General features: G+C 34.4%; 1 protein-coding gene across 1 annotated transcript; it reads left to right on the top strand.

Moving 5' to 3' along the window:
• The first annotated feature begins 3,283 nt into the window (after nt 1-3,283).
• Nucleotides 3,284-13,711, top strand: LOC128547005 (solute carrier family 28 member 3-like). Its single transcript, XM_053518487.1, has 4 exons — nt 3,284-4,003; nt 4,946-5,090; nt 5,639-5,714; nt 11,634-13,711. The coding sequence occupies exons 1-4, from the start codon at nt 3,579-3,581 to the stop codon at nt 11,780-11,782; spliced, it is 795 nt and encodes a 264-aa protein (XP_053374462.1). The 5' UTR covers nt 3,284-3,578; the 3' UTR covers nt 11,783-13,711.
• The last annotated feature ends 20 nt before the right edge of the window (nt 13,712-13,731 follow it).

Genomic DNA, 13,731 nt, shown 5'->3' with positions numbered 1-13,731 from the left:
AAAACGGCGTTAAACCCAACACAAACAAATAAACAAAACTAAACTATGCTCTAAAATTGTATGACTTTGCAGTGGAAAATAGTGATTTCTCGAATAAAAGTAAAGTTACCATGGAACGAAACCCGTAACTTATATATCTAAATACAAAATTCAAATGCGTGGACACTGGTGTATTTAGGAAGCACAACTTCAGCTTTTTATCTGTATTTCAACACTTTTCATGAGAAAATAATTGCAACTGCAATGATTTTTATATAAAAATGTCAGACGAGGGATACTGTTGTAAGTATTTTAAGCTATGATTTTTTAAATCAATGCAAATAACACGAACAATTTACTTAGTTTTGGGAAAAAAAATGTTTTGAAGCTAATTTTATTAAAAAAAAACTCTTTTTCCTAAGAAATTACGATAGAAAGCAAGACATGAGATAATTTAAACATTTTTGTTGCAATGGTTACTTTAAACGTTTAGATAAATATAGTACCATGTACAATGTTTGGCATCATGCTAATAATATTACCCTTATATTCCATGTTGGTCATTAACTGAATGGCACTGAAGCCATCGGAAAAAACTGCTATGATACTTAATTGTTTAAAAATGAGAGAAAATACGTTACCATGGAAACACAACCCCGCGACATATATATTTTAAGCTTATATTAGAAAGCTAAAGCGCATAAGAGTAACAGTACTACTAGTACTTATCAACTACGGAGACTTCTGTGGATAACAGTGAAACCGAAGTACACTGAAAAATGTTAAATATCCGTATTATCCTGACTTAAGATTGTAACAGATAAAACATCAACTTACACAAAGTACAATAAATTGATACATTTCAACTAATATGAATTTAGCCTGGTAACAGGGTATACTATCTCCTTAAAATAATTAGACGCACTAGGAATAGGTAACACACATTTTAGAATAGGTAACACGCATCTTATTACGTTTTGTCCTGCATTTGTGACCTTGTTTTCTCGTTTCTTTTGTATAAATCGTGATTCGTATTTGATAATATCATTGACACACTCGTTTCAAATTCCGTTGTCTTACATTTTCCTACGTTTTGTATATTGGGTATGTAGTGGTCCGCTATGACAGTCATAAATCAGTTAACGCTCTAAATGCACTTCGAGATAGCTAGAAAAGATCATTTTGTAAGGTTTGCAAAGATTTTAACACTGCTTTTACTGTATTGCCCCTGCGTGTCCTGCATTATAATTGTTTTTTCAAATATCTATTAATGAAATTAATGATTAAAAACTTAGTAAAAACGTAGAAATGAATGTATAGTGATTTTTTATGTATGCTCAGTTCACTATTATTTTCTGGTCTTATAAGATCATGGTACCTGTACAATAGAGCCGATCCTCATTTAAAGCGAGTGCAAGTTGAAGTGATCACGGGTACATACATTATTACTTTTCTCTGACTGAATATATTATTTTTGCGTTCTTTGCGCATAAAAGATCTTCTCTCATATATATTTTGTGCAGCATAATAAAGTAGCAAACAAAGCCTTCGACTGTGTGTGTGTTTTTTTTTTTGTTTTGTTTTTTTGGTATGATAAGTATTTTATTGATATATGAATTGATAGGACTGATATTTGTTGATTTTCGGTACAATAAATAATAATACTACAATAATACTGAAGTATATATTAACCGAACGATTTATTAAGTTTACATTTGACTGTGTGATACGAAGGTCATATAACAAGAGACAAAATTCAAGGTTGTTTGCATAAAGCTATATGCACGAATACCACTCTGATATAACTGCGTAAAATCCTAAAGGCCATGCTATAAAATCAATGTTGCATTTTATATCCTATTTAGTAAAATACTTATTTTTCTACAAATACCTTTATCTTATATTAGAGGCACGTTGAGTGCAATACAAAAAAAAAACAAGTTTTTATTTATTTGTACGTCCAGAATATTATATAAGAATATTCTTTGGAAGCATATAACGTATTAGATTACAAAACACACTTACACACCATAGCACCGGTTGCAATTACATGAAAAGCGGCGTATGGTCGCCAGATGAAATAATGACTTCGCTCTAATTGAGAAAACAATGAGCAGAACTAATCAAACTGAAATTTAGGGAGGGATCTGTGGTTGTTATAAACTATTTTTTGAATAGGATCTAAATAAAGAACTGATTGAACGTACATGGAATTTCAGTTTAAAAGTATAATGAGTAAGACTATAGATTATTTGACTCATTTTTGATTTGTTTGTTTGTTCTGTTAGAAATCTAACAAGTGAAATATTAAAATCTTACGCCGTCTATACTGACGTTAGGTATAAAAATTTATGTGAAAAGATCCTTTGGAATCATAGAATGCAAGCAAAAAAAACATGGCTTGATTGAGTCTGTTAGCGATTCTTAATGAATTTGCGTCACCTGTCATGCCTCCTAGCATCGGTCTAAGCAAAATTCTATTAGAGTAAAATTGAATGTAAAGGACCACCTGGTCATTTGCAGTTCATAAATTCTCAAGTATTCGAAATATTGTTTTTCTCTAGATCTACACTGAGTGAGAATTTACTTTAATAAAGAAGTGTAAACATTTATTTATAACAATAAATAAGCTTAAAGATACATTTGTGCTCGCAGATACATTGTGAAGATGAGACTTGCTGGTAATTCATACTCAAGCACACATATCCGTGTTCTGTATGTTTAAAAAAACGAAGCTCGTATATTAAGTCTCACTGATGACTTCCTATAGAATGGACTTAAAAGTATTAGATAAATGCATTCTTGATACCTCACAAGTACCTGCCAAATTACTTCCTAATGATGGAATGAATTGTCATCTATTCTTTTTTTTTGTTTCGGGTGAACTTCACATCGACATATTTATAGCTCATGCTCATATTATTTGCAGACGGATTCTGATACCTTTCAAGACATTATCGGGTGCTTGTACGTGTAACTGGTTGAAACCATCGACATCTGCTTAAACTGAATGACTTTTGTGATGTTTAAGTTCCTTTGTAAAATGTGAAGTACTACCTCAAGTTTGCTCTTGCTGACCTATAAATGAGCAAGCTCATCAAAAGTTCAAAATGCAGCTGTATCCTTGATGACAGATCAAGGTGGATAAAACATCATTGCATATAGACTAGACAAACAGTATGTAAAAAAGGAACCAATCAATAAATACATTTAGCCTATATTAGTAAGTTCTTTTACAAGCCTACTATTTATGAAGTAAACATTTCGTTGGTTTCACAATTGTCGTTGTACAACAAAAGGTGTTTAAAACAAGTAAACCTGGCCTTTTTTATTAAGTTAATAAATTCATATTCACAAGCCAAGGAATATAAGTGTCAGGTATATCTTGATAGTTTGATATGTCATGAATTGTCTTTGTTCAAGGAAATGTAAAAGACGCATAATTCAAGCTAGGATTTTTGGTCTTCACGTTAATACATTCATTCAAAAACTGGGTTTTCTTACAGTAAACATATCTCATATATATCGTACAGGTTTGATATCTCATGGATTGTCTTTGTTCGAGGAAATTCGGGATTTAACTTTCTTCTCGGTTTAAAATGAAGCCTTATAAGATAACGGAAGGAAATAACAGGAGTATGGATACAAATGGTTTTGCAACGCCAAATGGAAGAAAACCAAGTCACTTTGATAAAGAGATTATAAGTAACAATAATAATGACTCGAAAATTGACAAATTCGCAAATATTCTTAATGACTTATTTCGGGAAAATAAACAACGATTCAAAACAGTGAGAAATATTTTCCTCTTGGTCCTTTACCTCGCTTACTATGGCTATGCGATGTATTGCAACTTTGGAGATGAGCCTTCTATCCGTCTGACAGTGTTCACAGTATTCGGACTTTTGTGCATAAGCTGGAAGCAACTGAGAAATTTCGAATGTTTCAGGACGGCATGGAAATCATTTTGTAGAAAGGTGTACGCACTCTATTCAGTTGGCAGACGACCGAAAATTATCCAGTGGTATGTTTCATAAAGAATTTGCAGCCCAAAATCACTTTGAAATGTTACCATGTTCATAGTTTAGACTAAAGTCAATATATAAATTATTATAGGTGCTCTTTAAAAACACAAATAACATAGAAAAGATTTCATTTCTACATTCAGTAACGCTTTAAATAGTGTTCATGTACATGAAATCTGTTATATGTAAATATGGTTTTAAAATAGTGTGTACCTATATGTTGCAGGCATTTTATTGTGTTAAAATGTCATTCCTATACATCGAATACTGTATGTTCATTTTCCTGCGATACTACTAAATTTCATGTTACTGCTCCTTGGCACACATCTTCAAGTTTCGGCCACTTATCAAAAGCGTTGCATTCTGGTGTCTTGATCTACCCTTGTGTAAATCTACCCTTACTTTTTATCTCTTTTTTATGTTTACAAGCGACAATGGTATTTTCTACAGTTTTGTTTATCTATTTTGTTGGGGTTAATGTCACACTGACACAGTTTTAGGTCATATGGCGACTTTCCAGCTTTTATGGTGGAGGAAGACCCCAGGTGCACCTCCGTGCATGATTTCATTGCGAGCGGACACCTGGGTAGAACCATCGACTTTCCGTAAACCAGCTGGATGGCTTCCTCACATGAAGAATTCAACGCCCTGAGTGAGGCGGCTCGAATCCAAATCGATGAGGGGCAAGTGGTTTGAAGTCAGAGACCTTAACCACTCGGCCACGGAGGCCCCTCTACAGTTCTGTTTTCACTCTGACATGCGGACTTGTAGACATCTTTATATTTCTAAATCTTGAGAAGTAACGTTACTTGAAATTTTTTATTTCTTTAAGAAAACGTTGCTTACATTTACAGGTGTCTGAACATTGTCAGACAACATTAATTATCATTCCTAAGTGTTGTTTTTTTCATATTTTAAACAACATATTTTTATACTTTCAGGGGTCTGTACTTTGTCTGGAGTGCTCTATTTCTAGTTTATGTCATAGTAAATGTCGCTTTGAAAGACTCGAGGAATTTGATTCCGCTTGTTGGCATTGCTGTATTCATACTTCTTATGGTCCTACTTTCCAACAATCGCAGAAGAGTATGTTGCGTTCCTTATTGTGAAGACCACTCGTAACACAAATTTACACACAACGTTTTTGAGATTAAAATAGGCCTGACTTAAAACAAGTTGCACGTATCTTGACAGCGATATATTTTACATACGATATGTTGTCCTCGGTTATAAGACTTAGTTTAAAGGTTAGTCTTTATCGGAAATTGACAATAAATTACACAGTCTTTTCAAATATGACGTCAAGAAATTCATTAAATATATTTTTTTATTTTCATTGACGCTTAAGCTGGTGCTATGAGGTGTTGCAATTTTTCATTTCCTTTGATGGACATATGCTGTCATTTTGCTTGACAAAATATACCAAGTGCTGCATCCTGCCCATGTATACAGTTTTGCCAGACCTAACAAAATTATCTGTTACCTTCAGAATGAGTTTTGTCAACTTTAAGACTGTATGAGGCCTTTCGAAAATTTGCCACATTCTATATAGATACAGTGAATGTTTGTTTCTACAGCTTAAAAGTTAACAAATATTAAGTGAAAATAACAAACAATGTATATTATATTTTCAGATAAACTGGCACTGTGTATTCTATGGTACAATTCTGCAATGCCTGTTTGGACTTTTCGTATTGAAAACTACAGCAGGTATAATACTTTTGTATTTATCTAAGAGCGTAACGTAGAGGTTTTACGGCTTACATGTTACGTTATCATTTCTTGAGCTATCATGGAAAGTGCAAGTAAAATGTATCTCGAGTTACTTTTAGAATTTAAAAAAAAAGTATTATGTTCTCTGAAAAGTTATTTCCATTCACATGTTCAGAAACAATACTCTATCATAAAAGTTAAACGAGCTTTCCAAGAAAAAGTAAACCCCATAAATCCAAGACTAAAACATCAACATGGCTTACACTCAACATTCGTGATAGACAGTAATATTCTTATTACTCGGCGCATATTTAAGCTAAAAAAGCAATGCTTAATTTAATTAACAGTTTGCGGATAGACAAATTATTAGTAACCCTTAATTGAAACTAGTGAATAAGACATCGTGTACACCTTACAGAATTTCTGACTATACATTAAATAAAGCATTTCGTTTCTAATAATTATTCACATCGGTTGTGATGATGAAGGGAATAATTAAAAGTAAAATGTTAAATTATTGTATGCATTTATTGGGTAATTTTTGTTTTCTCTTACATAGAAACGAAGCAGAGGTTATACACGTATATCTTAGTTTGTCGTGAAATATCAAATACGCGTTAATAGCGTACATGTAGATAATCATATTAAGGTGTGGGTTTGTTGGGTTTAACGTTGCAGTAACACAATAATTGGCCATGAGGCAACATTTCACCTTCGGTGTTGGAGGAAGACCACAAGTCATAAATCAGCAAACCGAAAGCTTTACAGGTATTGCCAGTCTTTGACATATATGAACAGGACAGTCATAAACTGCAATAATTACATGACTGAAGTATGGTTAAAGGATTGAATCAATCGCAATAATTGAATAGAATATTAACCATCATTTACTGAATGATAGAATGTATCGTTATTTTATTTAAAAGTCGCTTGTACGCTCATTTAGTGTTCTCCAATACCACTTTAAAACGTGCTATCAATTTATATCCACTTCTTTTGGATATCGTATATATGACCTACATCCAATGTAAATATATTTTAACACACATTTGTCGTACAGTGTAAGCAAGCTAATAACCTAGTTTTACTATTTAGTTTATGCCAATGAAGGCTTTTTACACAAAAAGTCAGATAGGTTGAATTAAACTATAACTATTTACTTCAGGAAACTAAGTATATGTATCTTAATATGATAGCAAAGATTAACAACGAAGTAGCAATGTCTTTGACAGGCAAATCTTAATCTTTCTGTAATCATGTAGCGACTATTGAGGCAACCGCACCTGTCTTGGACAATTTTCTGCCTCATCTGCCTCGGTCGATTTTTCTGCTTCAGTTGCCTCGGTTGATTTTTTGTCTAGCAATCATTTTTGGTCTTTGGGTTTGGTTTTGCCTTAGCTGTATGAATTACCAGCATTTCTTGAAGATTCTGCTCTCGGTTTAGAAAGTATTTTTCGAAAAGATTTGTTATACAAAATATGGAACAAACTCTAGCATACATCTACGACGACACAACTTTGTGGTGTATGTAAGATATGTCAAAATCTTACTTCGGTTGGTACGCGCATTTCAGATTAGTGTTTTCAATATTCCCCAGTAGTATCCGAAAATACGAGCCAGAAATATAGAGGTCACTCCCAGGCGCGTAGCGTTACACACTCAGTTACTCTGCTGACTGCGGAGTAACATTTGCAATCAAAGACTAAACACAAAATGGATAAAAGTGAAACAGATCAGGCGAGGGTATGAGACTAGTACCTATGTTTGCGCATATATTAATACACTTTATCTTTTTAGATTTGTAAATTTCAGGAGAAAATATAGGACTGTAGCTTGACTAATTTGTTTGTTCTTAAACAACAAATACATCCACTAAAACTCTTACGATCATTGCGCAAATTCTTTAGATTGCATCTATTTCGGACCTCTATCTACGAGGGCATGTTTGAAGAAATATCAGATCTTGACGTTTCAGTCGTTCAATTAATTATGTAATTTATTAGCTTGTTCTGTGGTTGATAAACATTTCTGTTTCATATGCATACTTGTAAACTCTAAAATACGGTCAAAATAAATGTACTTGAATACAGATTTTAAATTTGCCTAACGCAGAGTTTGGTACTAGTCCTACACCTTAGTAAATATTTCACAATTGTCATTCATACAAAAATGTCTATTGCATTTCACTGTAAATTTCCACCGTGCTCAAAGGTAGGTGATACCATACTGGTTTATATCAACAAAAGTTCTACCTGTTTTACAAAAAGTGGATGACAGGCAAACATAATTTGATATCCTTTCATGATCCTTATATAATTCAGACAAGTCGGTAAAGAAATTTTAGTAATCTTCAAAAGACTCATTAGGTATTATACTGAATCAAGTTTAGCGGTCAAACATTGTTTACTGTATCAAAATGACAGTATAATATGTTATCAGATACGTTTGCATCATAATCTAAACACTGCTTAATGCAAAAAGTATCTACAATATTGTAGTAAAAATGGTCAGGTGAAACAGCTATGAAATGTAAATAGAGAATTGAATGCCGCAATTAAGTCGTTTTGCATTACTAGTTGCTTGGATCTCATTACTTGGTAATACGGATATAAGTTGCAGTGCCATTGCGTTTGTAAACCAAAACTTGGAAAGAAAGCTATTGCGTTCTAATAATATAAACAGACAGAAACATTCATACTGAAAATATAAGGAAATTCAAAATATTGCTGGAAAAACAACGCAATATATCAACTGAAGATGTATGTAGCTAATTTTAAGTTTCACGTCAAATTCTCCGATAGAAAAAATAGACTTAAATTACTCAAATTTAGAGTTTAAACAAACAATAGCAAAACTCATTCAATCAGATGTATTAAACCTAATGATAACTTTTTGCTAAACGTTTATACTTACCATTGCTTCAAAATTGTACGAGTATTTTATACCAATAAAAATTTATATACTTATCATACTAGAAAATGTATAGTCGTGTAATACACTTTAAGCCTTACAGCTTCAGATATATTCATAATATCTGTCTCAAACAAATTATGTCATACATTGCAGATACCAGTTTAAACTTTGATATTCACTATTCAGTTTCAAATAAGCTCCAGTATTGTAGTATCAGCCAAGGATGAGGGTCAAAGGTATTGCCCATAATTATATCATAACATTATCTTAAACCTTTTCATTTGGAACAATACGAATGTCAGTCTGGGAAGTTTCGTGATAAGTAGCTGCTTTATTGATACCTGTGGGTGACCGCTAAGGCAGGATGTACTGTACACCTCTATAAGGGTTCAAAATTATATGTGTGCAAAGTCTCTCCGAATCTTCATTTCTTCTTGTACCTCATTCCCTTAGCCTTCAAATCGTCCCCTTAATGCAAAAAGGTACCATGAGCATATGAATAAAGAAGGCACTTGGTACCTTTTTGCATTAAGGGGACGAAATTATATTTATTGAATTTCTTTTGTTATATTTTTATTGTCGAAAAATAATGATATGCCTGTGTGTGTGGTACTATGCTGAGCTACGTGCCTGTCATGTGCATTATAGATCTACGCAGGTCGTACTGGCCATTCGGTTTTACAAAAGGCAAAAGTTCACCTTCTATTCCCAGAATCTCTACCCATGGAGAGATTCAACTGACCCACACAAAGGGAAGAAGATTCCTTTTTTAGCTCACCTGTCACATAGTGACAAGGTGAGCTTTTGTGATCGCGCAGCGTCCGTCGTCCGTCGTCCGTGCGTGCGTGCGTCCGTGCGTGCGTCCGTGCGTGCGTAAACTTTTGCTTGTGACCACTCTAGAGGTCACATTTTTCGTGGGATCTTTATGAAAGTTGGTCAGAATGTTCACCTTGATGATATCTAGGTCAAGTTCGAAACTGGGTCAACTGCGATCAAAAACTAGGTCAGTAGGTCAAATAATAAAAAAACCTTGTGACCTCTCTAGAGGCCATATTTTTCATGGGATCTGTATGAAAGTTGGTCAGAATGTTCATCTTGATGATATCTAGGTCAAGTTCGAAACTGGGTCAACTGCGATCAAAAAGTAGGTCAGTAGGTCAAATAATAAAAAAACCTTGTGACCTCTCTAGAGGCCATATTTTTCATGGGATCTTCATGAAAGTTATTCAGAATGTTCATCTTGATGATATCTAGGTCAGGTTCGAAACTGGGTCACGTGCCATCAAAAACTAGGTCAGTAGGTCAAATAATAAAATAGCCTTGTGACCTCTCTAGGCCATATTTTTCATGGGATCTGTATGAAAATTGGTCAGAATTTTTATCTTGATGATATCTAGGTCAAGTTCGAAACTTGTTCAACTGCGGTCAAAAACTAGGTCAGTAGGTCTAAAAATAGAAAAACCTTGTGACCTCTCTAGAGGCCATACTTTTCAATGGATCTTCATGAAAATAAGTCAGAATGTTCACCTTGATGATATCTAGGTCTTGTTCGAAACTTGGTCACGTGTTTTTAATAACTAGGTCAGTAGGTCAAATAACAAAAACGCCTTGTGACCTCTCTAGAGGCCATATTTTTCATGGGAACTATATGAAAATTGGTCTGAATGTTCATCTTGATGATATCTAGGTCGGGTTTGAAACTGGGTCAACTGCGGTCAAAAACTAGGTCAGTAGGTCTAAAAATAGAAATACCTTGTGACCTCTCTAGAGGCCATACTTTTGAATGGATCTTCATGAAAATTGGTCAGAATGTTCACCTTGATGATATCTAGGTCAGTTTCGAAACTGGGTCACATGCCTTCAATAACTAGGTCAGTAGGTCAAATAATAAAAAATCTTGTGACCTCTCTAGAGGCCATATTTTTCAGTGGATCTTCATGAAAATTGGTTAGAATTTTTATCTTGATGATATCTAGATCAGATTCAACACTGGGTCACATGAGCTCAAAAACTAGGTCACAATGTCAAATAATAGAAAAAAACGACATCATACTCGGTTTAAAACTGGGTCATGTGGGGACAGGTGAGCGATTCAGGACCATCATGGTCCTCTTGTTCACATAAACTAAAACTCGCTACTCTCCCATCGTCATTTCGTACTTGGGCACCTATAAACATAGCAATAATTTACGGAATTGGGGTTCGGGAGGTTGAGAGCTGATTACATGCTCCGCCAGAAAAATTAACATATCTACGATCTCTGGCTTTTTTACGTTTAATTTCTTACAATATTCAACTTTTTTCCAAACCTAATCTGATTTAAGTATAATTACGTTTCAAAATAAACCGATGAATTCTTGCCGCCAAAAGCAAAATCATTTTAAACTTAATGGTTTTTCATTATAGTTTTATGTATCATTGATGGAAAACGGTGCGGTTTATTTTCACTAATTTGAGTAATATTACGCGAGAAGTTGCTGTTGAAGCGTCATATGCAGCCGATAGATAATGCCGCGTGGACATGTGGTAACATGATCAATTGATGAAACTTTATTTATGCTGTAATCAATAACGTCGCAAACAATTTATTAAAACGAACTCTGCTCTCAGCGGTTATGCATACTGATAACCAGTCTTTTAGCAACATCCGTGTCATTGTATAAAAGAAGAACTTCTTTATAGAAAAGTAATGTCCTTTTTAGCAATAGAGCAACATTAAACGGAACTTTGATTGTAGGGAAAATTGTTTGAGCATTTCTACAATTAATTGTACTCGTATGAGATAAACCAGAAGCTCCATCAAGAAGAATATTGTACATACACCTCCCAAAAGTAAGTCCTGGGTTGCAATCAAGACCTCTATCGCAAGAGACACATATTACAAACGAACCATGAATCGGTATAAAATAGTGCAGCTGTTGATAAGCCGTGTATTTTCTAATTTCAATGTTTTTTCTTTATATAAAATTGCTTATTAGCTCAATTTCAGTCTCATTATTTCAGGCACGACAACTCTGATGTGGTTCTCAGATCGATTGATAGAGTTCATAAGCTATTCGGATGTGGGTTCTTCGTTTGTTTTTGGGCAGAAATATTTGGATCATGTATTTGCAATGCAGATACAATGTAATTTTCCGTATAATATTCTGTAAAACATACTTCACACCCTGATGTAGTGGTTAAGACTGCTTATCCTACGTTGAGTCGTATTGATATGGCCTTGTATTGAAACAACATATATTTAAATATATGGCCTGGTATGAAACACCATTTAGTTAGAAAGAATGACTGATTATCTACCTGCCTTTTGCCTGGCACAATGTGATTCGGAAAACGTATGCAATGATAAGGTTAACGTAAGTCAACATGAATGGCCCTTTCAAGCACTTCAGTTCAGTAATAGACAAGATTGTAAACTTGCTAAATAATGTGTCATATCCGGCCACTGTTGTTAACTTTGTAACTATTTTTTCCGCAGCTGCTGAAGTGCAGTGACTCAGTTGCATCCCGTAAGAAAATTTTTAGCGTCTGTAGCGAATTCCTCGGAACTAGCAGGACGTTTTGGTATCATTTGGATGAGGTTATAGATATATTGCGAATAAATTCATTACTGAATAGCAAAGTTTCTGCCGCCACGAGATAGCTAGGTAGCAATCACGATAATATTGTAAACTTTCGAAGAAATTTTTGCATTTTTCTGAAAACATTTCAGCAAAACATAATATTTTCTAGATATTTCATTTGTTTCCTGAAAATATTTTAGCGCAAACTTTCGCGTTGGTGCTTGAAACTTCCACGAGATACTTAGTAGGTATCACGATAATATTCTGAACTTTCTGATAACAAAATCGTGTGTCGAGATTTATAACATTGTCTATTATCAGATGACATTGATATGTTACATAATTGTGTGAAATTTACATCAGTGATATACCCCATCAAAAATTACGCTGTCTGTAAATTCTAATATCTATTCATTCTTATGTAACAGTAGACAATTGGAAATACATGTATTGCAAATAAAATCTAATCATTATCGAAACGCATTAGCATATGATAAAAACACAATATCAAATTAAAATTCTCATCTGATTCACTTGGATGTTATGTTAGTGTATATTTGACATCTTGGACATGAAAATGTGTGCCCTGCTTCTGATAATTCACTATGATTCAGTTTATAAATCCTACCAGGACTGAACTGTTTTGATATTTGTCTTCTGGCCTGTTTCGTTGGGCCCTTAAGGGTGTTTCTCTTGTTGCTCTGTCTTCTGAAAAGGCATTGAGTACATACGTTTTTGGTTCTTAAGGTTTGCTTTTTATATATTTATACACGAGCATTTTTGTGTTTTACATGCCATGCCTTTTTGTTTCCATTACATGTGTAAGAGATTCACCTGGAGGGGATTACTTTTATTTACACTGTCCCGTGTCTTTGGAACATGGTGGGGGTAAGAGTGAGGTTGGGTGCGCACCAAAAACCGGTTTAAGCTCCCCAGTGGTGTTTTTGCCATTGACCGTTCCAAGGCGGTGCCCCACTGTGCTCCTTTGTTTGTTCGTTTTGTCCTGATGTGTTGGCTTTGTGTGTGTGTGTGTGTGTGTGTGTGTGTGTGTGTGTGTGTGTGTGTGTGTGTGTGTTGCTTTGTTTGTTCGTTTTGTCCTAATGTGTTGGCTGTGTGTGTGTGTGTGTGTGTGTGGTGCACGCGTCTGCGTGGTGTGGGTTTCGTTTTGAGAAGGCTGCGTTTTTGGTGCGTGGCATTCCCTGTTTGATATTTGTCTTTGTTTTTTTTTACATAGAACAATGAGTTCTTGAAATATCAAAATGTGGCGCACTACTGAAACTTTGATATAAGCGTTCAGTGATCGTTCTGGCTGTCTTCTGAATAAACGTTCGAAGGTAATGTGTCCATACTTATCTTAACCGCAGACAACCACTGACAACTATGTCTTATGATGTGTACATAGCCATATTAACACCTCCAGCTACAGCAAAACCTTTAAAACATGTGCTGCTTGATTTTGTTTGCAGCTGTTGAAGTATTTCACTTCAACGCATGTGTTATGTTAAATTATTAATTGTCTTTTTTCAGGTGATTCCTTC

The sequence above is a fragment of the Mercenaria mercenaria genome, chromosome 11, assembly GCF_021730395.1.
Source record: "Mercenaria mercenaria strain notata chromosome 11, MADL_Memer_1, whole genome shotgun sequence".
NCBI lineage: Eukaryota > Metazoa > Mollusca > Bivalvia > Venerida > Veneridae > Mercenaria > Mercenaria mercenaria.
The sequence above is the reverse complement of the archived record's forward strand: the minus strand, read 5'-3'. Positions and strand labels throughout refer to the sequence as shown.